Here is a 27,421-nt window from a genome sequence, read left to right as displayed (position 1 = left end):
TGCCATTTCCTTCTCCAGGGGATCCTCCTGATCGAACCCTCATCTCTTAGGTCTCCTGCATTGGCACACAGATTCTTTACCACTAGCACCATCTGGGAAGCCCAAAAAAACTCATACCCACTAGCAATCCCTCCAAATTCCCATTCTCCACTCAGAGCTCTGAGTTTTCACTGCTCTTTGCTGCAAGTTACCAATGGTACAGGTTTGGGCCAGTCCTAGGGTCATGGAGCCTCAGGACTGGAAGATGGTGGAAAGAAGGAGCTTGGGCATTGGAGACAGGTACTTACTAGCTATGAGATTTGGGGGATATGCTTACCCTCTCTCTGCCTTGGTTTCCTCTGCTGTTAAATGGGACTAATAACTACCTATTTCTTACCTTGCTGGGTTGTTTGTAAAGATAAAATGAGACACTATAAGGAATAATAATTACACTTGTTAAGACCTTGACCTGCATTATTCTTATTGAATTCTTATTAATTCCAGGAAGAATTATTATTATCTCTGTTTAATACGGAAGGAAAACTGAGCCACAGGGAAGTTTTTAGTTATTTGTTCAAGCTTGCACACTATGAATCAGTTTTTAGCTGCAAAGTGTGGAAAACCTGACTTTATCTTGTTTCTAGAGGAGGAAATCAGTTGTCACCATGAATGGGAAATTCAGAGGTCTAGTGGGCTCCAAAGCAGGTATTCAGCAGCTCATAGATGCCCCCTGAAGAATAAATGGAGGTTCTTTCTATGCTGGCTGCATCTTGGGCTGGTGGCAAGATGGCGGCCACAAGTGCTGGCCTCTTGGGCTCACTTGAGGGTCAGGGCATTTCTTTCCCAGGAGCCTCCTTCATGCTCCAAGCTTCATGCTTCAAGCAAACTTCCCTTCATGCTCCATCAGCCAGAATGGTGAGTCACAAACCCATTCCCACATCCATCACTGGAAGGAAAAAGGGGTTTCCATGGTTGGTTCAGACTACTCAGGATCTACCCTGGATCTTGGAAAGAGTCACTCCTCCCCCCTAGTCATATAAAATCGGTGTTTAGTTAAGAAGGGAGAGGCTTCTCTGGTGGTTCGGTGGTACAGAATCTGCCTGCAATGCAGGAGCCACAGCAGACATGGGTTTGATCCTTAGATAGGGAAGATCCCCTGGCAACCCACTCCAGTATTCTTGCCTGGAGAATCCCATGGACAGAGGAGCCTGGTGAGCTATAGTCCTAGGGTCGCAAAGAGTCAGACACAACTGAATCACCTTAGTGGATGCGGCTGTACACACAGATCAGTAAGTAACTGAGCTGGGATTTGAACTAGTCCCCACAGGTCCAACACTCCTGAGCTTCATGGCAGTGCCACAGAGCTTCTGCAGCTCCCAGCGGGTAGTGAGTCCTGTGCGCAGTGAATCTTGGTTGAATGCCTTAATCCGTACAGCCTGGTATCCACTCCTCCCCAGTCCCACGTTCTCTCTTTCTGACCCTCTGTTGCTCTTCTATGGAATGGTGGCCTGGCTTCCACTTGAACTCCTCTAGTGATGCAGAATTCAGTACCTTTCCAGGCATTTCCGTCCCTTTTTTTTATAGTAAAGTGCCATGGCTGCCTTTCATAGTGCTTTTAGGTGAATTAGAAAAAGATCTGCTCTGAGTGCAAAAATTAGAATAAGGTGTTCATTCTGGGCAATATAGCTCTTCAGTGCATGGCTTGGGAGGGCCCCTTTGTGGTAAGAAAATGGCACCTCTGCCCAGGGGTGGATGTGCCACTGTTTGGGGACATTTCTTCTATCAATACACTCCTTAGAGGGGTATGTAAGGTGCATGAATCCAGAGTGCAGCAGGTTAGTACTTGGGTTCTGGTTTGGGGAGCAAGTGGGCTAAGGGCAATCCTCCCTCCCTGGAGGTGGCACAGTTCTCTTATCAGAGGGTTCAGCTAAAGGGAGTGAACCAGCTGTCTGTCTCTTCAACCCTTACCCCCTATTCTGCTTCTCCCTCTTCTCCCTTCCCCAGGGACAGACAGTGAGTGTCTGGGAGGTGAATTATGCCCGTCCAGGGCAGACCAACAAGCTGGAGTGCCATTGCCCCTGGCTTTAGTCTCAGTAGAGTCAGTGCCAGCTGTGTCACGGCCTCTGTGGGTTGAGCTGTCCCAAGGCTGTTCACAATAGAAACTGGGGAAGTCTAAACCCTGGCCTTCCAGGTGCCCAGGCAAATGGAATCTTTTCCTTGGTGGGAGAGTGATTTATTTTTTAACCTGGTCAATTCAAAAATGTGCTTCGTTGTATTCAGGTCAGTTCAGTTCAGTCGCTCAGTTGTGTGCAACTCTTTGCGACCCCATGAATCGCAGCACGCCAGGCCTCCCTGTCCATCACCAACTCCCGGAGTTCACTCAGACTCACGTCCATCAAGTCAGTGATGCCATCCAGCCATCTCATCCTCTGTTGTCCCCTTCTCCTCCTGCCCCCAATCTCTCCCAGCATTAGAGTCTTTTCCAGTGTGTCAACTCTTCACATGAGGTGGCCAAAGTACTGGAGTTTCAGCTTTAGCATCATTCCTTCCAAAGAAATCCCAGGGCTGATCTCCTTCAGAATGGACTGGTTGGATCTCCTTGCAGTCCAAGGGACTCTCAAGAGTCTTCTCCAACACCACAGTTCAAAAGCATCAATTCTTTGGCGCTCAGCCTTCTTCACAGTCCAACTCTCACATCCATACATGACCACTGGAAAAACTATAGCCTTGACTAGATGGACCTTTGTTGGCAAAGTAATGTCTCTGCTTTTGAATATGCTATCTAGGTTGGTCATAACTTTCCTTCCAAGAAGTAAGCGTCTTTTAATTTCATGGCTGCAGTCACCCTCTGCAGTGATTTTGGAGCCCAGAAAAATAAAATCTGACACTGTTTCCACTGTTTCCCCATCTATTTCCCATGAAGTGGTGGGACCGGATGCCATGATCTTCGTTTTCTGAATGTTGAGCCTTAAGCCAACTTTTTCACTCTCCTCTTTCACTTTCATCAAGAGGCTTTTTAGTTCCTCGTCACTTTCTGCCATAAGGGTGGTGTCATCTGCATATCTGAGGTTATTGATATTTCTCCCGGCAATCTTGATTCCAGCTTGTGCTTCTTCCAGTCCAGCGTTTCTCATGATGTACTCTGCATAGAAGTTAAATAAGCAGGGTGACAATATACAGCCTTGACGTACTCCTTTTCCTATTTGGAACCAGTCTGTTGTTCCATGTCCAGTTCTAACTGTTGCTTCCTGACCTGCATACAGATTTCTCAAGAGGCAGGTCAGGTGGTCTGGTATTCCCATCTCTTTCAGTATTTTCCACAGTTTATTGTGATCCACACAGTCAAAGGCTTTGGCATAGTCAATAAAGCAGAAATAGATGTTTTTCTGGAACTCTCTTGCTTTTTCCATGATCCAGTGGATGTATTAGGTTGGTTAAAAAGTTTGTTTGGGTTTCTCCGTGAGATGTCACAAAAAGTCCGAATGAAGTTTTTGGCCAACCCAACAGAGGCCAAGAAGGCCTGAGTTTAATTGCCCGATGAAAAGGACCACGTGGCTCCCCAAGTTCTCCTTGGTTATTCTGAAAATGCCCCTGAGATGAGCAGATGGCCTGAGCGGGAAGTCAGGGCCAGACAGTCTCACTAACCCATGGCAGCAAAGCCCTCATGTTTCCCATCATTAAGAGCTTTCCTAAAGGTTCTGTTTGCCAAGTTCCTGTCTGGTGAGACATTTTATCCTTGATTAACGAGCCCAGAGAAGCCTGATGTAAAGGAAATGCATTTGCTGCCCATGTGCATAAGTGAAGGCTCTGCCTGTCCCCTGGTATAAGAACATGGCTGTTTTTTCTTAACAGCTGTTGGACCTATTTGATGATGATGGTGGAAAGGATAATAAATACCATCTAGGTAGAGCTTCCCTGATAGCTCAGTTGGTAAAGAATCCACTTGCAATGCAGGACACCCCGGTTCAATTCCTGGGTCTGCTGGAGAAGGGATAGGCTACCCACTCCAGTATTCTTGGGCTTCTCTGGTGGCTCAGCTGGTAAAGAATCCACCTGCAATGCGGGAGAGCAATGCGGGAGACCTGAGTTTAATCTCTGGGTTGGGAAGATCCCCTGGAGAAGGGAAAGGCTACCCACTCCAGTATTCTGACCTGGAGAATTTCATGGACGGTATAGTCCATTGGGTCGCAAAGAGTCGGACACGACTGAGCGACTTTCACTTTTATCACTTAGGCACATGCCATGCACCAGGCTTTGTAGACATTATTTCATTTATTCATGCTTTATTTGGCAGTGATCCTCAATATGTATCACCATCATCACGATCCCTCCCCTCTCCATTTTCCAGGTGAGAAAACTGAAGTTTGAAGAGGCTCAGTAGCTCATTTTAGGGCATGTCTCTGGGAAGCAGCCGTACTAGGACTTGAGGCCAGGCTTTCCTGACTCTGAACCTCTGTGTTATCATAGCTCCTCCCACCCTGGTATTTGCATTTGAAGAATTATGATTTTTGAAGTGGAGAGCCCCTTGAGGCTATGGAGCCCAAGGAAGGGCAAACCACACAGTCTTCTGAGCCTGGAGGCAGAGACAGCTGCTGGGGCTTGGAGGTGCCCTGTGATTGTGACCCCCTGACTTCCCCTGCTTCCGAAATCGGGATTTACGGTAACACCTCTCTCGTAATTTCAGCTTTCAAGAGAAACAGTACCTGTGTGGGGCCTGGTACTGGGTACGGTGCAGGGGTGCAGACCAGAGGTGGTGAGCTCTGAATTCATCTGGGCTGCATCCAAACAGTGCGGGCTTCTTTCTTAACCTTTTAGACCATACTTAGTTTCTCATCCATTGAGTGGGAGTGATGACAGTACCTCTAGCCCCCTAAACAGCAGGCTTCCTCCATGCGTGTGTGCTAAGTTGCTTCAGTAGTGTCCAACTCTGTGGACCCCACTGACTGTAGCTAACCAGGCTCCTCTGTCCATGGGATTCTCCAGGCAAGAATACTAGAGTGGGTTGCTATGCCCTCCTCCAGGGGATCTGCCCCACCCAGAGATTGAACCCGCATTTTTTATGTCTCCTGCATTGGCAGGCAGGTTTTGTTTTTTGTTTTTTGTTTTACCACTTGGAAACCCTAGGCTTCCTCCAGAAACACTTGTAAAACTCTTAAGTGAAAGTCACTCAGTCATGTCCAACTCTTTGTGACCCCATGGACTATATAGCCCATGGAATTCTCCAGGCCAGAATACTGGAGTGGATAGCTGTTCCCTTCTCCAGGGGATATTCCCAAACCAGGGATCAAAGCCAGGTCTCCTGCACTGCAGGGAGATTCTTTACCAGCTGAGCCACCAGGGAAGCCTAAGAATACTGGAGTGGGTAGTCTATCCCTTCTCCAGAGGATCTTCCCTACCCAGGAATTGAACCAGGGTCTCCTGCATTGCAGGCAGATTCTTTACCAGCTGAGCTACAGAGAAGCCCATATAGTGAAAGTGCTAGTCACTCAGTCGTGTCCGGCTCTTTGCAACCCCATGGACTGTAGCCCTCAAGGCTCTCTGTCCATGCAGTTCTCCAGGCAAGAATACTGGAGTGGGTAGCCATTCCCTTCTTAAGGGAATCTTCCTGACCCAAGGATCAAACCCGGGGTCTCCTGCATTGCAGGTAGGTTCTTTACCATCTAAGCCACCTTTAAAAACTGCTCTTAGCATGGCATGAAGCTAGCATTCAGTGAGCACCGACCATGACAGCTTTCCTAATAGATTTCTGAGTTTGTATTCTAATAATTTCAAATTAATAATTTGAGTTTAATAAACTTGCAAAATAGCCTAAATTAAAAAAAAAAAAAAAAAAAACAGACATAAATATCTGACTCCATGAAGGAATTCAGCTAATGATGAGTGTCGGTCGTTATCTATTTCCAAGGGCTTACCTCCTTTGTTCATTGAAATAGTAGGGACAGAGGCCCTGGGAACCTGAATTCCCACTTCACGGAGAGAAGATGTGCCTGAGAGGTGAGGTAGCTTCTCCAGGCTCACAAGCCGGCGTCCAGGCTCTCCACCTGCTGCGCCGTGTTCTGCATCCTCACCAGGAGCCATTTTGCTTCCTTACTTTCCTCTGAGAACGGCGGCCAAGGAGCCAGCTTCAGTGTCGCTCCTGTTCTCAAGCTGCCCTGATTCTGGGGAGACACAGCCCTCGAGCCTGTGGCCCAAGCTGACTGCTCTGCCTGAACATGGAGGACACTCTGCCTGCAGCCCATCCCCGCGGGACACCCCCTCCCTTTCTGGCATTTGTTCTTTTAGCACAAAGGGTCACAGGGTGACATCTGACATTGGCATTGCTGCTGGCCATCTCTCAGTCGGAGGGAGGAGATGCCAAGGCCTTCACAGAGGCCTGGGAGCCCAACGAGTCTGAACACAGCTCAGAGGGTGTGTCCTGGGCTTGGAGAAACCCTGCCTGTCTACAGGGGCAGCTCTTGATTTCTCAGAGCATGGAGGGACCCAGAAGTGTGCGGGGGGCAGCCCCTGCCTCCTCCGAGACCCTGAGTTTGCAGCACTTGTTTCAGCCTCGGAGGGCCTTGTATCTGAAGCTGGGCAGGAGCTCGCCTCAGAGTGGGAGCCACTCAGCCAGTGGTCGGACGTCTGCTTTGCTGCCTGCAAGGGGGTCTGGTGGCACCTGCTGAAATTGACTCCTTCAAGGGCTGTCCCCACAGGCCCAGCTCCTGAGAAACCACCTGGACCTGTACCCCTCACCCACTGGTGACCCGGGTCAGAAACCTTCCTAGGCCTTTAAAGTCCACATATTTAGGTTTAAGTGAACATATATTCTTACTTGCTTGTTCATTCACTTGACAAATGTCTGGAGCGCCTACTGTATATGGGCCAGGTGCTGTCACTGATAACACAGCATAAGAAAAACATCAATCGCACCCTCTCAGCAGGAGGCAGATGGACATAAAGCTGGTATATGAAAACACCTACTCTTTTATCAAAGTTTAAAGCACACAAAAGGAGGGCAAATAATGTATTCAGTCCCCCATGAATCTGTCACCAGGTTCGATCATGATCAGTTTGTGGCCAATATCGTTTAATCTCTGTCCCTCCCCTCCCGTATTATTTTGATGAGCATCCCAGATATCATGTTGTTTCATCTGTAAATATTTCAGAATGGTTCGCTAGTGGATAACTACTCTTAAAAACTACATAATTCCACCATTAGCAGTAATTTCTTCGTGTTATCAGTGTCTGGTCAGTCTTTACATTTCCAGTTGTCTTTTAAATGTTGTTGTTCCTCTGAATCATGGTCCAATAAAGCCCCAAGCATTGCAGTGACTGGAGTTGCTTTGTCTTTCTTTTAAGCTATGGCAGTCTATTTCTGGGGCTGATCCAGATGGCCTGCTGACTCAATAGAAATGCCTTTACTCAGCATCCCCAGACCCACTGGAGTAGAAACTTTGAGGGGAGAGGGGTCTGCACATATGTTTTAATAAGTGGTCCAGGTGACTCTGATGCACCTCAGAATTTGAGACCCTTTGATCTATAGTTTCCCCTCCTTCCTTCTTGTGTATTTTCCTTGTAACTTATTTCCTGATGAAAACTAGCTGTTGTTCTTAGTGTGTCCACGAGTCTGGGTTTAGCTGGTCAGTCCCCAGACAAGCAAGCTCGTCTCTCCTCTGTTCAGAGAGAACAGAGAAATCTCTTCTCCCACAAACAGAGGGGACTGACTTTCGGAGGGGGAGTTCCCAGGAGGATGGGGTGGAAGTGGGGTGCACTCCAGGCAGGGGAACGGTATGTGCAAAGGTCGGGAGGCTGGATAGAGCACACGTGTTTCAGAGTCTGTGAAAGGACTAGATGGGGTCAGGGCTGAGGGCGATGGAAGGAGATGAGGCTGCAGAGGGTGGTGGGGTGGACTTTTAAAGGCCCAGGTGCGAGCTATATGCTAGATTTATCCTGTGGGGGATGGGAACAGAAGGCCCTAGCCTGGTCAAGTAATATGAGCAGACCTCAGCTCTGACCAGGTGCCTCTGACTGCAGGGAATCCTGACTTGGATGGAGAGACTCAGAGTGGGGAGACTGAGAGAGGTGGTGCCGGAACCCTGATAAGGGTCAGCAGGGTCTGGACCAACATTGTGACGGTGAGGTTGCAGAGGAAGGCTGACTGTGAGAAATGCTAAGAAGTAGGAATGACAGGGCTTGGGAGTGCAGTGAGAAGGGAAGGAGCAATATAGATTTCCCTTCTGGGAGCTATGGTGGTTGCATTGACCAGAGGGGACATATGAGGAGAGATGGATTTCGTCACACATGCACACATGTATGCCTACATTGTTGGGGGTAACTAGGCATGTTAATTACTAATATCCTGACCCAGGGGAGGGGATGTTTGATGCCTCAATTGGAAAGACGTCAGTGGCCCTCTAAGTCTATAGATAGTCACTGAGTCCACTTTTGGGCACACAGAAATATCCACCCACCCATCCATCCACCCATCTGTCTACCCACCCATCTATCCACCCATCCATCCCTCCATCCATCTACCCACACAACCACCCATCTATCCATCCATCTATCTACCCACCCAGTCATCCATCTATCCATCCACCCACTCAGCCATCTACGCACCCACCCACCCACCTAACCACTCATATACCCCCTAACCACCCACCCACCCATCCATCCATCCATCCATTCTTCCACATGTCCATCTATCCAACCATTTATCCATCCAACATATACTGAGTGCCTGTAACAAGTCATGAGCTGAGGAATCAGAGATAAAGAAGGCATGGCTTTGCCCAGATGAGCCCAGAGTCTGTGAAAGAGAAGCCAAGTGGACAAAAGTATCTTAATACTGTGTATGGGGTGATCTGGTGGAGCCTCTCCAAATGCTTGGTCCCGGTGGGCAGGGGCTGTGAGGTTGCTGCGTATAATTCGTGAAAATTAATAGGAAAGCTTGTTGGTTTATAAGGCATTTCCTCACCTCCCCACAGCAGCTGGCTGGACACACATATGCCTGTGAACTTGTGGTTAAGAGAGAAATTATGAACTGTGCCCCACTCATGGTCTGAGGTTGCAGGAACTTGGGGATCTCACTGCCTCTGGGGAAACCTCACTGCGCAGGTCTCTGTCACTGGGGCATCTCATCTCCTCAACCATTTAGTGAAGGGGAGGGTAACTGGAAAATGCTGCTCAGTGTCAGGATGGGTTGATGCAGGCCCCCACTGCCTGATGCTGTTTTTTCTGCCACTATAAATGCTTATTTCTATAATTATTATTCAGCATTTAGAGAGAAGCTATTTTACACTCAGTGTTCTTTGAAGCTCGGAGGGTCTCCTGGTTCACACCAATAAAATTTCCATTTACTCTGAACATCAACCATGGTGATTAAAAAAAAAAAAACCCATAAATTATTTACTGAAATGGAAGTTGAGTTTACGGTAATAATGCATTAGTTCAGCTAGCCATGCAGTCTGTTACAGGGTAATAAAAAATTTTTATTTTCTTTCTTAAAAGGTATTTGCCAGTAACCTACACATGACCTTGAACTGATCAATTGTCAAAGATGATACTACAAGGAGGGAATATAAGGAAAGAGAAAGGGACAGCTTTTTTTCAAAGAGCCTGATTTTAGGCAATTGTCAGCAAATACCTGTTGTCTCACTGTTATCAGGAGAAAAGAAATGAGCATATAGTGTTTTTAGAAATCATAAGGACTAAATCTTAAAAATCCTTTGGAAATTCAGCATTTTTGTGATAGAGCATAAATCTGAAAGCTAGCAAGGAGGCCTGTTTGAAAAATCTGGGGAGTCACCATTGTTTGAGACCACCTGTCGTTTTGCATGAGCCTGGAGCCTTGTAAAATAACATCAGCCCAATGGTTCTGTCTTCATCCTTTAAAATGTATTTATGGAGCAGGATCGATTTAATGTATCTCAGAAAGTCCACGATTCTGCTCACGGCCATTTGCTGACTAATGTCTCCAGCAGAGAACAACAAGCACATTCATGAATTATGGCTGTCCCTGAGGTTCTTTTGTCGACTATTTTTTATTTTAGGAGCGTCTGCTTTGATTAAAGCCATTAGAGCCAGGAGCAAATAAAAAGGTGTCTGGCTTTTACATGTCTCGCGTTTTATAGCAGGAACTCTGATGAAGCCTGTATTTTAATTATTACACCGTTAAGGCAAGTGATGAGTATTAACCTCACAAGTTCAACTAGTTCTTCCTCTATTACCTGCTTTGGGGTCTAAAAAATCCTATGGCAGGAGACTTGTTGGTTGAGTCCAATTTTTACTTATTGATATCCTCTACTTGGCTGCATAAATATTTTCATTTATTTATATATTCCTCTTTGCTGCAAAAATTAATTTTTAAATGACTTGGTTGAAGAATGTTTTGGGGGCTGAGTCACAAGTTAAGAGTGAACTTAGGAATACCTGTGTTTGTTTATTTAAAATGTTATAAGTACTCTTTTATTATTTTTCTTTTTAAAAAAAATTATTTTTAATTGAAGGATCATTGTTTTACAATATTGTGTTGGTTCCTGAGATACATCAACATGAATCAGCCATAGGTATGCATATGTCCCCTCCTTCTTGACCCTCCTTCCCACCCCATTCACACCCTCCAGATTGTCACAGAGCAGCGGGTTGAGCTCCCTGTGTTATACGCAGCTTCCCATGAGCTACCTATTTTATATATGGTAATGTATATATCAGAATTTCAGTGTTACTCTCTCAGTTCGTCCCACCCTGTCCTGCCCCTGCTCTGTCCATAAGTCCACTGTCTATATCTGAGTCTCTATTTCTGCCCTGCGAATAGGCTTATCAGTACCATCTGTCTAGATTCCATATATACGCATTAATACATGACACTTGTTTTTCTCTTTGTGACTTGCTTCACTCTGCATAACAAGCTCTAGAGGAAAACTCAGATTTATTTTTATGGTCACTAAATGAAAAAAGATGCACAGTAGGTAAATGACCTAAGTAATGGTGAATCATCTATGACTAATGTCAAAAAGACCTGAGGATTATTTTCTGGTGGTAGAAAGCTTCCGGTCTCTTCCTCCTCCACTTAATTCTGTGGCTGATACTTCACATTCTTGAAATATTCTGTGTTTTTCTGATTCCATGATGTGAAATCATCAAATCCCTCTATGTTACTGCATTTCAGGGTACTTAGTGCTTAAAATGGAAGATGCTTTGAGGATCTGTTTAATCTAGTTTAAACAGCGGAGTAGGTATTTCTTAGAACTCCCAGATGCCTCGGCTCTGCCCTGGACCACACTTCTGGTAAAGCATTTTTTCTTTAATCTGTTTTACCAGCCCCTATCCCTACCTTTGCAGATGGGCATCAGTTTTCTTTTCATCAGTTTCCTTTCTCTCTTCCAAGCCTGCGCTCTAAAACTCTCTATTCTTTTCAGGCTTTCAGCATTGCCTTTCTCTTCTGCTCTTGAAATGCCAGAGTTACTCCGTGTATACTGAACTGGAATATCATGTAGGTGGGGATCGTCTCAGGGCAGATGTTATTATATAGGCTTTACAGAGAAGCATAAACAGGGTCACAATTAATGACAGTTGGTGTTTCTTACTGTAGATAATGGCCAGGTTTAAGTGGTAGCCAGAACACACAGCACGGACCTTGTACATTAGATATTCCATGTTATTAACTCTCTCCTGCTGCTGCTGCTGCTGCGTCGTTTCAGTTGTGTCCGACTCTGTGCGACCCCAGAGACAGCAGCCCACCAGGCTCCCCCGTCCCTGGGATTCTCAAGGCAAGAACACTGGAGTGGGTTGCCATTTCCTTCTCCAGTGCATGAAAGTGAAAAGTTAGAGTGAAGTGGCTCAGTCGTGTCCAACTCTTAGCGACCCCATGGACTGTAGCCCACCAGGCTCCTCCATCCATGGGATTCTCCAGGCAAGAGTACTGGAGTGGGTACTATTAGCTTCGATCTGCCAATTATCCGTAGAACAACAGATAATATTCCATTGACCCTGTTGTGTTTCTTTTAAATCACCTATTAAATGAAAGCTCTCAAGATTGGTTGGCATTGAAGCATAGGTAGCCAGTGGAAATTTGCTATGTGCCGCAGGGAGCTCAAACCCAGTGCTCTGTGACAACCTAACGAGGTGTGATGCGATGGGAGGTGGGAGGGAGGTTCAAGAGGGAGGAGACATACCTATGGCTGATTCATGTTGATATATGGCAGAAATCCACAAACATTGTAAAGCTATTATCCTCAAATTAAAAAGAAATACATTAAAAAAAAAAAGATTGGTTGGGATTATTAGCACACCAGAAAAATTAACACATCCCTCAGGGGCTAAAGTAGTCATTTCCATATTCTTTTCCCTAAGAATTTTCGAGCACCCCTTTGACATATTAAATAGTTAAATAAAGAAATATTAACTTGAGAACAAAGTCATCACTGCAGACTCTGTATATTCCTGTGGCAGATCGATGCACATAAACTGGTGAATTATCGTTGATTTGGGATCTCTAGAGCTACAGATATGGGCGTGCTTCATATGCAAATGTCTATAAAGATCTTACTCCTCCATACTTTCCACGCAAATCAGTTTTAAATCATCACACAATGTAGCTGCATTTTAATTTCTAATGGAGAACAGCCGTGACGTTCAATTGCCTCTAGGCCTGGCTGAGCAATCATGTCAAATGATTTATTTCCACTGAACCAGAGGCAGGGTGGGAGGGAGATAGAAGGAGGTACAGGGAGAACCAAAAAAATCCTTGATTCTTGTCCTCACATATCCCGGAGTCCTCCTGGGGCCCAAGGCATGTGTTCTGGGTGCGGCCCAACACATGTTCTTTTACAAGTCAGTGGGCCATGCTCTGAGAAGGGCTGAGTGATGGGATAATTAGAACCAAGCAGTCAGCGGGGTGGATAGTTTGTCTGCTGATAATAGCTTGTTTGCTAATTGCCAACACCAGATTTTCTGGGCAATTAGACATTTGGTTTCTTCCAAGACCTTCTGTGCAAATGTGGACACATGGCCCCAGGCCTTCCAGGTAGCAGGTGGAGAGAGGGTGGCTCCCGGTACAGGATGGCATCTCTCTGATGCCACCTGCCCCAGGGGTGGTGGGGGCAGGGTAGACTTTTCACTAGTAGAGATGTTGAACTTCCCCTGCTTTTATGGAAGGAGGTACCCTGTGCTGGGTGATGAGCAAGGAAGCTGAAGTTTGTGGGCTGGTCCAGGAGCCAGGATTATGTCTCCATTTTCTTTTCAAGAGCATTGAGCCAGGATGCTAGTAGAACCTGAAACTGCTTCCTCTCTCAGATGAGCAAGTTGATTTTTTTAAAATAATTTTTTTATTGTGGTAAAGTATATATAACATAAAATTTTCCATTTTAACCATTTGAAGGTGTGCAAATCAGTGGCATCAATACATTTACAATGTTGTGTAACCATTACTACTCTTTCTAAAACTTTTTCATCATCCAAAATCGAAATTTTGTATTCCCCATCCATCTTTGCTCCCTCAGCCCCTGACTACCTCTAATCTACTGTCTCTATGAATTTGCCTATTCTGTTTTTGTATTGGCTATCTATATTTCATTTACCTGTTCTGAATACGAGGTGCTATTTGTCCTTTTGTGTCCAGCTTATTTCATTTAGCATAATTTTTTCTAGTTCATCCATGGTGTATCATCTATAAGAACTGCATTCCTTTTTACAGCCGAATAATAATCCATTGAATGGATGTACCGTATTTTTGTTATCCATTTATCTGTTGATGTATACTTGGGTGGTTTTCACTTTTTGGTTTTTGTAAATAATGCTGCAGTGAACGTGTACATACAAGCATCCTTGTTTTCAGTTCTTTTGGGTAGATACTCAGGAGTGGAATTCCTAGGAAAGGAATTGGGTCTATGGTAAGACTATATCTCACATTTTAAGAAACTACCAAACTGTTTATCACAGCAGCTGTACCATTTTGCATTCCCACAAGATATATACAGGGGTTTCAATATTTCCACATCCTTGCCAGCATTTGCTATTTATTTTTAAAAAATATATAGCCATCCTAGTGAGTGTGAAGCAGCATCTCATTATGGTTTAGATTTCCCTATTGACTAATGAGTGCATTTCTGTAATGACTAATGAGTTAAGCATCTTTCACGTGCTTATCGACCATTAGCATATCTTCTCTGAAGAAATGTCTGTGTAAGTCCTTTCCCCCACAGATTGATTTTTGGTCTCTGTACTTAACTTGCTTCTGCGCCTTTCTCCCAAAGGTTGGAACTGAGCCTCATCGGAGGAGAGGGAACAGATGCCTGCAGAGTGGGGAGGTGGCTGTGCAGATTCGAGGCTTTGCATTCCCTCTTTCATGATTCCTTTTATTCCCTCAACTTGTTTGGCACCCACTGTAATGATGCTGTTTGAGTTCTCACCAAGCAGGAAAAGAAATCAGTAAGCGCGTGGGATTAACCAAAGTGATTTGGCAGCAGATGCAGATGGTGCCACTCCTGGTGCCTCCGCAGAAGTTGACAGGTCTTTCTCAGATACCTCATAGACTCTGGGTTTCCTTGACCACATATTGTTGTAACAAATTACTCATTTTTTCCCAGCAGGTAATTAGTCTATATACTGAATGGAGCAGTATTTGCAGAACTCTTTGGATGGTACCTGGGACTTGTCGATGCCAAGAGCCTGGCCATCACCTCTACAGGGGAGCCCACCATCCTTGTTTTCTTGCCCTGCAGGCTCCCAGTCCTGGGCAGTGTGCAGGGAGAGGGGATGGAGCTTCCAGCACTGACCAGGGCCAGGGGTGACTCCTCCTTGGGAACTCATCCCTGGGGGAGAGCCACGGGGCTCTGGCAGGGTTTCAGAAGTTGCCTGAGTAATTGTAAGAGCAGCAGGGGAATCAACCAAATGATGTTCAGGCTGCCTCGCTCCTGGCTTTTCTCTCTTTTGACCTCTGTCTGTTGTGGGACCCTGACTGTGGGCCCAGGAAAGCTAATCTATATGTCTTTCTGCTGTGGTTTTTCTTACTGAATGTCCAAATCCTTCAGCATCGCTGAAGCGAGATGAGTTCCCTGTGTTCTGGCAGGGCCTCATGAAGGAAGGAGGGAGGAGGTGATGCCTCTACTAAGCAAAGAAGTTCTTTCTGGAAGTTGAACCCCTGTCCTCTATTCTGGTGATTAGGGTTGTTAATCTTGGGTGGGGTCCCAAAACCCTTTGGAAACCTGAAGGCTGTGGATGACCTTCTAAGAAAATGAACACAAAATTTGCACATCATCTCAGGGGGCTACAGTCTTCTCTGGTCCATATACTGGTGCCTGGGTTAAGAATGGGCTCTAAAGAAGGTAGGTTTAGGGACTGGACAGCCTCTGTGCTAAGTGCTGAGAGATTGACTGCACTTAGTGAGAGGCTTGGTGGTCATGGGGAGAAGAGGAGCGTCTCATTTGTTCAAGTTTTAAATACCAAATATGGGGCAACCAGATCAGATACCCTACCGCTCTGAGTGGAGTTCAGCCTGGCCCCACGTTAGCTGGCTTTCCAAGGACGAGAACACTTCCCGCAGGAGCAAAGCCACGCAGTCCTCATTTCAGCTCTCCAGCTCAGCCTGCACCACCTCTCAGGATGCACTTGTCTTTCCTTTCAGAAACAGTCCCCACGTCTGCATATTCATCTCCGGCCCGGAGCCTGGGAGACACAGGAATAACACCTCTGTCCCCTTCCCACATTGTGGTAAGAAGTGTGTATGTGTGTCGGGGGTAGGGAGGGGGCAGTATATGTGCTGATTACCTTTGTTTTCTGAGTCAGCTTTCCCTACTCTGGGTCAGAAAAGGCTTTCCGTGGTGTGGCTGGTGCTTCTGCAGCCATTGGCCTGGGTGTGAATAACATGAGCGGGCAGTGGGAAGCAGCTCTTTAAAGACTCAGGGCTCAGAGACTGCGGGGCACCCTCTTGAGAGGACGTGGCCACATCTGGCCGGTGGGAGAATCAGTGAAAAGCAGTGGTTTTTCTAGTGCAGTTAAGTGCTGTGACCAAAAGCTGTGGCTGTAGCTGCTTCTGTATCAGCTTGCCCGGGAGAGTAGACCTGGGTGGCGGGAGTGGGGCGGGGGTGGCGGGAGGGGGGCGCTGGACACTGCGCATTGGTTCCCACGCTGCCCCAGATGGATATTGTGGGGCACCTGTTCAAGGCACTTACACATAGCCAACCAGAGAGAAGTACCTGGAGGGAAGGGCGGTTTTATACGAGCTGCTCAGACCTGCAAAGAAGACACTGCTGAGAACTTCAGAGCCGTCACTAAGGAGGGATGCCAGCTTGTCCTGGTTTTCCTGGCACTGTCCTGGCTTCCATGGAAAGGCCTGTGTTCTGGAACTCCCTCAGGCTTGGGGAAACTGAGAGGCTTGGGCACCGAAGAGCCGGGTCCTGTGGTTTTCAAACTTTGTACCCTGAGGGTTCCCTGGAAAAGCTTCAGAGTCACATAAGGGGATGGGGCGCAGTGTGACAAAAGGCCAGGTAGGTGGGGCTCTCACCCCCTGCTCTAACCAATCAATACTCTTCGATCCCAAGTTGATTGGTATAATTTGAAGTTCTGTGGGTGTTAAAAAGGAAGTCTACACTGCTTTAAAATTTTTTGTGGAAATCTGGAATGACTTGACCTACTCACTTGACAGATGAGGAAAGGCTCGGGGCCCCAAGGGTCACATGGCTGACTGTGGCAGGACTGGGCAAGGTTCCTGGTATGCTGAGCCCTACACCCCTGCCCTACACACCCAGGCAGATGGAGGGGTCACCTGGAGGGTACACAGGGCACAGCTGAGCGGGGTCTGGAGGTCTGTGTAGGGCCTGGGGGAGGCCAGTGGGGGGAAGACAGCGTCACTCGGGGAACCACTGGGCTTCTGGTTCAAATGGAAGCGTTTCTGTAATTTGCCATGTTCACGCATGGTTGATAAAGGATGTGGTGCACACGTGTAGGCAGGTGACCTCCCCAGTGACCTGGCCTGGCCCTCCACTCAGGAGGACCTTCCATTTCTCCCTGAGTTGGTCGGAGGGGCGCGTGGACAGGAGGCAGGCCTGTCCTCTCCCCAGGGCTCACCACGTGGCAGACTTGAACCAAACGTGGAATGTCCTTCTGTCTGCAGTGGGTGCACAGCAGGGCAGGGTGGAACCTTCCAGAAAGCTGGCCTTGACTGCCCCCACCCACACCCTGTACCCTACTTGGTGTATCTCACAAAATGATGTATCTTACAGAATGATGCCGACCCGAACGTCTCTGAGCAGCAGACGTTTCTCGTGGTGGTGGCCATCGACTTTGGGACCACGTCCAGTGGCTATGCCTACAGCTTCACCAAGGAGCCAGAATGCATCCACGTGATGAGGTACGCATCAGAGGGGCAGGGGCTAGCGCCAGTCACTTGTCACTGTGGAGACTTGGGGGCGGGCTCTGGGGGAGGGGAGAGGGAATTGTCCAATGAGCAGATGAATGGTACTTAGTAGGCAGGTCTTTTCCTGGATTCTGGCCCTGCTTGGCCTAATCTCACCATGCCACTTTGGGCAAGCCGCTTCTGATCTCTGGGCTCCAGGTTCCTGGTCTGTAAAGCCATTGGTTTAATTCTGACTTAGTTGGTTTGGGAAAGCGCCTAGAGAGTATGTTGGAAACTTCCAGCATGCTTCCTCGGCAAGAGGCACTGACTTACAGGATGTTTGTGATGGAGGAGATCCAGGTCTCTCTCTGTGTGACCTCAGGCAAAGGACTTCCCTGGTGGCTCAGACAGTAAAGTGTCTGCCTACAATGTGGGAGACCAGGGTTTGATCACTGGGTTGGGAAGATCCTCTGGAGAAGGAAATGGCAACCCCCTCCAGTAGTCTTGCCTGGGAAATCCCACGGACAGAGGAGCCTGATAGGCTATAGTCCATCGGGTCGCAAAGAGTGGGACACGACTGAGTGACTACACTTCACTTCACTTTCAGGCAATCAATGAACCTTCTAAAGCTCAGTTTCCTTATCTGTGAAATGGGGATAACACAGTACCTGCTTCTCAGAGTGTGTGTGCAAATGTGGTGAGATTTCCTATCAAGTGCTTTATTGTTGTTTAGTCACTAAGTCGTGTCCAACTCTTTGCTACCCCATGGACCGTGGGCTCCTCTGTCCATGGGATTCTCCAGGCAAGAATACTGGAGTGGGTTACCATTCCCTTCTCCAGGGGATCTTCCTGACCCAGGGATCAAACAAGAATACTGGAGTGGGTTGCCATTCCCTTCTCTAGGGGCTCTTCCCGACCCAGGGATCAAACCTGCACTGCAGGCAGATTCTTTACCATCTGAGCCACCAGGGAAGCCCCCATAAACTAGAATCAACATTTATCGGCTGTATCGTTGTTTTAAGAAATTTATCTCTAAAGGGAGAGTCATACAGTGAAAATTGACAAAAGAGAAAGGAGCAGAAATAACTTTGAACTTGCTGGGGAGGAATTCTTACAAAGCCTTCACAGAGTTCAGGGTCTCTACGGGTGTTATCTTAGTAATTGTAGAGGTTTTGGAGGAAGGTTCTACCTGAATTTTATTTCAGTCAGAACATATTAATATCACCTTGATCCAGACTGACAGAATTATGAATGAGAAAGTTTAATTTTTTATATTTAAATAGGAATGAAGAATTGAACATTTGAAGGGCAAAACGCTGGAATTCCATTACCTACTGGAAATGTCAGTGTTCATAGTCCTGGAAAACCTATTTCTGAAAGGTTGTGTGTGGAACGCATCCCTGGTCCAGGCACCAGTGTCGGCCTGGGATGGTGATCATCTCTGCATCTCAGTGGGGTCACCATGGGGACTTGGCTCCCTGGGTGGATGGGGCTTGACTGGGAAACTGGCCAGGGATGACTCCGGCCCCCTCTGCATGGCAGGTCTAGGGAAAGGCTGGCTCTCCGTCTGGACTGTGATGGCGGTGGCAGGTGTGAGCCCAGCCAGGAGAGCGGGCTGGGGAGAAAGATGCTCTTCCCCTAGTGCACTGTGTCTCCCCCAGAGGCTGCTTGTAGGGGTCGTGTGGCAGGACTGGAGCCACCTGCTGAGCCAGGACCTGGTAGAGGAGACAGCATCCTGTCTTTCTGGCAGCCAGGGCTTCGCTGCTGTGGCCCCAAAGAAGGGAGAAGCATCCAGTCACCTGTCTTCTCCACTCTCTTTACTTTTCTCCTTCTTTCTGTCTGCGAGGAGGATGGAAGCTTTTCTGGGGCTCACCTACCCACTGCTTGCTCCATCACACTTCCCATCAGTTCCAGGATCTAATCCCATTGCATCCTACAGTCTGTACTCACCCCTCCTGGCTTCTGGCTCCTCTTCAGCACACAGACATGCAGGGTATGGTCACTTCCCTCCACCAGAGCTGTTCTGATGAGAGCCGTTCCGATCAGCACTCTCATCCACCTGCCACTGTGACTGTCACCCAGGATGGGGGTGCCTGGGTCTGTTTCTTGCCTGGATCTCTTCCTGGCTTGCACCTTCAAGCCCCACCTGGGAGTTCAATTCCAGCACTTTCAAATAAAGCTCTCCATGTTTCCTCCTGCCTACTTCTTGGCCGGGACTGCTGGCATTTGTGAGGGGCACTCTCTCCTCCAGACTCCCCAGCTTGAAACCTGTGGGGTGCCCTGGCACCTGCTCACCAGTGAGGCCATTTGGCTTGGTTCTCCTTCTGGATGGTTCCTCCCCATTATCCCCTCTCTCTCTTCCCGGGGCTCTCTATTCTTGTACGAGCTCCCTCACCTTGAGACCTGAGCTTTGTTCTCAGCCTCCTGGCTTCCAGGCTCCCTTCCTTTAGTCCAGTTTGCTTTGGGTCAACAACAGCTCTGATTCTGTCTGCCCCTGCTCTAAAACCTTTAGTGGCTCCCTATTACTCACTGATTAAATCTCTCACTCTTCAGGGTCCTCACTGCCTTTCCAGTCTCGTTTTCCCCACCCGAGCACAATCACTCTCCTCATTTACATGCTTTCTCCAACCCACACAGTCACCTGGCATTCCCCATACCTGCCCTGTGCTTGCCCCTCTCTGAGCAGCCTGCAGTCCGTCCCTCTTTCAACATCTGGCTGTCTGTCCGTCCTTCAAGTCTCCCCTGAACCCTGCATTCTTTCCAAGGCCCCCATCTCTCTGCCTCCTTTGACCTCTCTGGGCTGTCTTCCCAGACCCTTCCTCTCCATCTGATGAGGCAGGTATTTATGTGTGTGTTTCTCCCCTGCCTGTTTCAAAGAGGATCCATCTGCTATTGAGTGTTTGCAGATTAAAAAGCCAAAATGCACACCAAACACACACAGACACAGTTACCTACTATGTTGCGAGTTATTTGAAGGCAGAAATATAAATGTTTTATCTCTGTGTCACCAGCAACTGGCACAAAGTAGCTGCTCAGTAAACTTTGAGTGAAAGGATAAAATAGACTTTGTTACTGAGCAAGAACCTGGCCCTTGTCCCTTTCATTTTACTTATTAACTCAAATTGTGTCTCTGGGCACCACTCAACCAGCTAAAATGAGGGCATCTGTAGCAGCCACTGTGAGCACCCACATCTGTACCAGCCTTGCACACAGTAGATGCTTACATCCGTGCAAGAAGGCCCATAACCTCTGCCTTTCCTTGGCGGCAGGCGATGGGAAGGAGGCGACCCTGGGGTGTCCAACCAGAAGACTCCGACCACCATCCTGTTGACACCAGAGAGGAAGTTCCACAGTTTCGGGTATGCCGCCAGGGACTTTTACCATGACCTGGACCCCAACGAGGCCAAGCAGTGGCTGTACCTGGAGAAGTTCAAGATGAAGCTGCACACAACTGGGGTGAGCCAGCCTCTCCCGGGCCCCAAGTGCCCGAGAGCCGAGGTTCCTCCAGCCCTCCCCGACCCCTGGGGGCCCTCAGGTTTCTCCCGAGCAGAAATGAATGTCCACTCACCTGATTTTAGAAATAGCCTGGAGCACGCCACACTTTGGACCACATGGTACATTTTCGGATGCACACATGGACAAGGAGATATTCAGAATATTTAGCAACTTGTTTGCTTTGGAAATCAACCCGTCAGAGAGACACTGGCTGGATGGAGCACAGGCATAGGGGGCTGGGGGGGCCCTGCTGTTCTGGGAGATCCCCCTTCAGTTGCTGGATTATGGGAAATCAAGGGGTCCTGAAGGAAGAACTTGGGGGCTGGGAGGCCTTTTTGGGGCTCAGGGTAATGGCTATTAGTGAACCAGTTTGGAAGTAACAAAACAGCTAGCTCATTTAACCCTCTGTGTGGGGAAGGAGTGGCTCAGGAAATCAACCCTCCCCGCAATAATTGGAGGTTCAGTGCCTGAGGCAGTTTTGCTCCCTACTTTCCAGGGTTCAGTGAGATGGCCAAGTCGATTAGGACCCTCCCCTGAGCTTCATCAAAATGTTGGTCCATAGGATACAATTTTTTCAGTTTAAGCAGCTTATCCCTTAAATTTTCCTTAACATGCACAGTTAGAGATGAAGGATGCCGATAGTGTTTCGGACCACAGACCCTGAAGCCAGATGGTCTGGGTTTAAATCCCACCTCTGCCACCTTTGTGATACTTGATCCAAGTTACTGAGCCTCTCCTGCCTTGCTTTACCTTATCTGTGAAATGGAGACTTTACTTGTGCTTTTCTTATCGGGATGTTGTAAGGATTGCTATGCTATGCTATGCTATGCTAAGTCACTTCAGTCGTGTCCGATTCTGTGTGATCCCAGAGACGGCAGCCTACTAGGCTCCCCCGCCCCTGGGATTCTCCAGGCAAGAACACTGGAGTGGGTTGCCATTTCCTTCTCCAATGCATGAAAGTGAAAAGCGAAAGTGAAGTCTCTCAGTCGTGTCCGACTCTTAGCGACCCCACGGACTGCAGCCTACCAGGCTCCTCCATCCATGGGATTTTCCAGGCAAGAGTACTGGAGTGGGGTGCCATTGCCTTCTCCAGTTGTAAGGATTAAAGGAATCAAAATACACAAAGCCCTTATAACCATGCCAGCCCTTAGCAAGTTAAAGTCAATTGCTACCTTCTATTAGTATTGCTTTTATCTGTCTACTGTTAAGGGTTTGCAGGTGACAAAACAGATGTTACTGGGGAGATCTTGCAGCCAGCACCCAGGGCTCTGTGTTCGTGCACGTGGTGGTCTCTCTCTCAAGCAGACCAACATCTGCTCGAAAAGCGTCCTTCCTGTTTCACCTGATGGGATTCGGTGCCTTATAGTAGTCTCCTGCAAGTGGAAGCCCAGAATTTCTTCAGTTTGAATTTTTCAATTCCAAGCCCTTGTCTTCCTGGTGGCTGGAAGCGGCCTGGGAGCCACCACCCCAAAGCTGGGGTGTCTTTGCTTAACCCCAGGTGTTGGAGTAGTGAGCTTGTGCAGATGGATTGAGATGACGGGCAGGTCCCACAAGGCCAGTTTAGCACTTGATACTCCTTCACGCTCCAAAGGCAAAGGCTAATTACCCAACCTGGATCAATCCAGAGGCCACACTGATTTTTTTCCCCCAGTGGTGATAAGTCTGCTGGTTCCAGGAGACTTAGGGGCTTCCTCCTGATATTTGCTCTGCCCATTCCCACCCCCTGGGGGCTATTTTCATCATTTTTTAATGACCTCAGTCCATCTGGCATCTCACGGAGCATCTTCCACCCGAGGATCACACGCAGCAGCTGCTGTGGCTTCTGGCAGGAGAAGAAGGCAGTGATGCTGGGCTCTCAGTGGATTAGACAGCACAAGCCTTAAAATAGGAGCCCTTCTATTTTTGTGACTTGGTTGGCAGCTCATCGGGTAGTGAAAGCTTCATGCCTGTTTAGTGCCATGCACATCAGCGAGTTGGCATGATTATCTAGGCCTCGATTAGGAGGGTTCCCAAGGGTGACCATGTGTGTCCATGTGTGGAAATAGTATGTAAATTGCATCGGGAGTGGCGGCTGCTGCCTTTTCTTTCTTCCCCAGCTCTGTTGCTGCCCCAAGACCTCTGCTCCCAGAGGGTCCAGAAGAGGGAAGAAAAGAGGGAGGGAGGGCAGCAGTGGAGATGGGATTGGGGGGCGCAGCCAGGGCCTTCTACACAGTAAGGGGGCGATGCTGCCAGCCCTGTCCTGGGGGCATGCCATCCTAGTCTGCAGGAAACACAAACATGGTTCACTGGGATTCCTGGGTCTCCGAGTGGCAGTGCCTAAAGCCAGAAGGGAGGCTTTCTTCTTCCTATCTCACTTCATTCTCCCCTCCAGGACCTCACCATGGATACAGACCTGACAGCAGCAAACGGCAAGAAAGTCAAAGCCCTTGAAATCTTTGCTTACGCCCTGCAGTACTTTAAGGAGCAAGCACTGAAGGTAGGCACATACCAGAGCCTGTACTGTGGAGGGGCACAGAATGTGGGCTTCGTATTCAGAAAGCAGGATGCAGCCATGTGCGCTGCTGGTGGGGAGGGAGCATGGGGCAACTGCTGGGGAGAACAGCCTGGCAGTTCCTCAAAAGGTTAAACACAGGGGCTTCCCTAGTGGCTCAGTGGTAAAGAATCTGCCTGCCAGTGCAGGAGACGGGAGTTCGATCCCTGGTCCGGGAAGATTCCACATGCCGCAGAGCAACTAAAACCCATGTGTCACAGCTATTGAACCTGTGCGCTAGAGCCTGAGAGCTGAAACTACCAAAGCCCACACATCCTAGAGTCTGTGATCCACAACAGAAGAGGCCACCGCAGTGAGAAGCCCACACACCATGAGAGTAGCCCCTGCTCACTGCCAGGAGCAAGAAAACCGTGCAGCAACGAAGACCCCGCACAGCCAAAAAATAACTAACTAAAAAAAAAAAAGGTTGAACACAGAGCAAGCTGGAGGTTCCAACCCTAGGTGTGTACCAGAGAAAAGAAAACATATATTCACATAAAAACCTGTGCATGAATGTTCATAGCAGCACTGTTCATAATAACCAAAAAGGCAGAAACAACCGACATGTCCATCTGTGGATGAAAGGGTAACTAAATGGGATCCACCCACACACTGGAATATTACTCAGCCTTAAAGAGGAATGAAGTACTGACGTATGCCGTGACACAGATGAACCTCGACGACATGATGCGAAGTGAAAGAAGCCAGATACAAAAGGCCACTTAGCGTAGGATTCCATTTGTAGGAAATGTCCCAAAGAGGCAAATCCATGGGGACAGAAAGTAGATGAGTGATTGCCAGAGGCGGGGGGGTGTGGGAGTGAGGAGTGACTCCCGGGGGTATGGGTTTCTTTGGGGGATGATGAAGTTAGACAGTGGGAAGGTCATACCACCTTGTGAATATACTCGCACCCACTGAGCTGTACACTTTAAAGGTGAGTTTTATGGCATGTGAATTATATCTCAGTAAAACAAACAAAAGAAAGAAAGATAGGGGACCCACGTCGCAACTGTGTGATCCTGGGCAAGGTGCTCAGCTTCTCTGATACCCACATACCTAAAGTGAAGAAGGAGGCAGGCACCTTCCCTGGGGGTCGTTTGATAATAAGTGAAAGGTTGAATGTTAAATGAGCCCCTCCCATGGGGCTCAGGAAGGAGTAAACACTTGGCAAATAGTTGCTGCTGTCTCTCTCCATGGCTCGCACCCCAGACCCCATGGAAGAAGCTGACCCGGTGAATAAGCCCCCTTTGGTTGGCCTTTCACAAAGGTTTGTTCAATGATGGCTCAGAATGAAGAAAACGGCTAGTTTCCCAGGGGAATATAGCAGTCTGCTCAGAGTCCCCTCCCATGGGCATGGTGACGAGTGGGTGTAGATCAGGGCATTAAAGAGCCTTGTACTGAGCTCGGTCTCGAAAGAACTGGGAACCTTAGAAGCATTTGGTATTATGGGATCAATAGAAGAAGTGTGGGGCTTCCAGGGTGGTTCAGTGACAAAGAATCCACCAGCTAAAGTACGAGATGTGAGTTTGATACCTCAGTCGGGAAGATCCCCTGGAGAAGGAAATGGCAACCCACTCCAGTATTCTTTCATGAAGAATCCCATGGACAGAGGAGCATGTGGTGGCAAAAGAGTCAGACACGACCTAGTGACTAAAATAACAAAACAAACAGAAGAAATTTAGTGAATTCTTGAAATAGAATAGAATTCTAGAAATAGGACTGCGTACGTGCATGCTAAGTCGCTTCAGTTGTGTCCCCAACCTTATGGACCGTAGCCAGCCAGGCTCCTCTGTCCATGGGATTCTTCAGGCAAAAATGCTGGAGTGGATTTCCATGCCCTTCTCCAGGGGATCTTCCAAACCCAGGGATCAAACCTGCATCTCTTAAGTGTCCTGCATTGGCAGGTTATTTACCACTAGCGCCACTTGGGAAGTTCAGAAATAGGGCTGCTGCTGCTGCTTCAGTCGTGTCCGACTCTGTGTGACCCCATAGACGGCAGCCCACCAGGCTCCCCCGTCCCTGGGATTCTCCAGGCAAGAGTACTGGAGTGGGGTGCCACTGCGTTCTCCGCAGAAATAGGGCTAGCAGGAGCCAAAGAAGTGAGAACCTAATACTGCTTTCATCCATTCAAGTACCTTTTGTTTTGAGTACTTCGTGTGGGCCAGGTCCTCTCTGAGTTCTGGTTGTGTGGAAACAAACTGCAATGGGGTATGCAGTCAATTGATGGGTGTCGGGAATTCAGTGAAGGCAGAGATTCTACCCAACAACAGTAGCAGGGAATCCCCCCGGTGGAGAGGGCTTGGGGGCTTCTGACACGCAGCAGCTGGCAGGGCAGGTGTTTCACCTGGTGGAACGGCCCAGGAACAGCTCAGGGGAAAGAAAACATGGCCAACCGCTGCGGGGAGCAGGCGGTTTGGAGCAGGCGAAGGGCAAAGCTGCAGAGAGAGCGGGACCAGTGAGCGGGGGATGAGATGGTGCAGAGTCTCGAATGCCAGTAGAAGGAATTCTTCCTGGGCCGTGGGGAGCCCTCACGGGACTTCTCTCAGGGCAGTGAGTGGTCTCAAGGGCAGTGTTAGAGGAGGGAAGACCGCCGTGGTCCTCAGGGCCTGCAGGGGAAGAAGAGTGACCTGTTGGCAGCTCTCTCAGACCCTGACGCAGGCCTGAGGGCTGAGGGAGAGGCTGACACGCCACCTGCGGGCTCATCTGAGGAACGTGGAAACCAAGAAGATAAACGGGATGTGATGGAGGGAGGGAGTGTTTCCTTCATCAAAGGGGGTGGGGAGAGGACTCTAGGGAAGGGAGTGGGAGAGAGACAGAGGTGGGTTCACTGGGAAGCAGGTGGCGACCAGTCAGAGGCAGGAGCAGGGAGGCCAGTGGGGACCCATGGAAAGGGAGCTGCCATGGGTCCAGTTCAGTTCAGTCGCTCAGTCATGTGCAACTCTTTGCGATCCCATGGACTGCAGCACACCAGGCCTCCCTGTCCACCTCCAACTCCCAGAGTTTACTCAAACTCATGTCCATCGAGTCACTGATGCCATCCAACCATCTCATCCTCTGTCGTCCCCTTCTCTTCCTGCCTTCAATCTTTCCCAGCATCAGGGTCTTTTCCAGTGAGTCAGCTCTTCGCATCAGGTGGCCAAAGTATTGGAGTTTCAGCTTCAGCATCAGTCCTTCCAATGAATATTCAGGACTGATTTCCTTTAGGATGCACTGGTTGGATCTCCTTGCAGTCCAAGGGACTCTCAGTCTTCTCCAACACCAGAGTTCAAAAGCACCATTTCTTCGGCGCTCAGCTTTCTTTATAGTCCAACTCATATGCATACCTGACTACTGGAAAAACCATAACTTTGACTAGACGGACCTTTGTTGGCAAAGTAATGTCTCTGCTTTTTAATATGCTGTCTAGGTTGGTCATAACTTTTCTTCCAGAGAGCCAGCGTCTTTTAATTTCATGGCTGCAGTGAAAGGGAGCCGCCGTGGGTCCAAGAAGGCCTTAAAGCAGGGGAGGAGGTGGCCCTCTGTGGGCCTGAAGAGAGGAATTCCAGGGGCCTGACTGAGTGCCCAGAGGAAGATGCAGGCATGAAAGGAGGCCGGTGGGGGCAGGGTGTCTTCAGATTAAGACGAGGAGCCTCGGGAACTCAGGGAAAATGTAGGACTTGAGAAAGTCTGTGACTTTGGCGTGTGTTTCAGGTTGGCCATGACGTGAGGACAGGCCTGAGCAGTCCGTCTTTCAGGGGAGGGAGGGATGGGAGGGGACAGAGGTCATCAGGCACAGTATGGGTGAACGGGGGGTGGTTGTGTACCTGTCGGCTCAGCCAGAGCCTTCAGGAACTTTCTCCCTGCAGGGAACACATTGTGAAGAAAAGTCTGAGGAGATGTATAGGAACTGGGTCCTTCACAAGAGGCTGGCAGGTGTTCAAGGGGCAGGTGGATTCAGAGCAGTGGACTGCTGCATGTTGGACCTGAATAAGCTCGAGTAGATTTTCTCAGAAATCACATCCCTGGAGCGGTCTTGTTCATGAGGGACAGTCGGTGAAAGTGCCATGACAGGAAATGTTCAGTCAGTGCCAGCTTCCTTCCCTTCCAATCTGGTCTCCACCCTC

General features: G+C 48.5%; 1 protein-coding gene across 2 annotated transcripts in view; it reads left to right on the top strand.

Annotated features, from left to right (window-relative positions):
* The window catches only part of HSPA12A (heat shock protein family A (Hsp70) member 12A), a 174,956-nt gene that overhangs the window by 124,787 nt on the left and 22,748 nt on the right, over positions 1-27,421 (top strand). For both annotated transcript variants that reach the window (XM_070780909.1, XM_019952881.2), the window contains 4 exons: positions 15,584-15,669; positions 17,181-17,308; positions 20,563-20,749; positions 23,160-23,264. In XM_070780909.1, the coding sequence (XP_070637010.1) occupies positions 15,584-15,669; positions 17,181-17,308; positions 20,563-20,749; positions 23,160-23,264 (506 nt within the window). The remainder of the gene's footprint in view (positions 1-15,583; positions 15,670-17,180; positions 17,309-20,562; positions 20,750-23,159; positions 23,265-27,421) is intronic.

This window comes from Bos indicus, chromosome 26 (genome assembly GCF_029378745.1).
Source record: "Bos indicus isolate NIAB-ARS_2022 breed Sahiwal x Tharparkar chromosome 26, NIAB-ARS_B.indTharparkar_mat_pri_1.0, whole genome shotgun sequence".
Taxonomy (NCBI): Eukaryota; Metazoa; Chordata; class Mammalia; order Artiodactyla; family Bovidae; genus Bos; species Bos indicus.
Note: the sequence above shows the minus strand (reverse complement) of the source record. Positions and strands in the feature narration are given on the sequence as shown.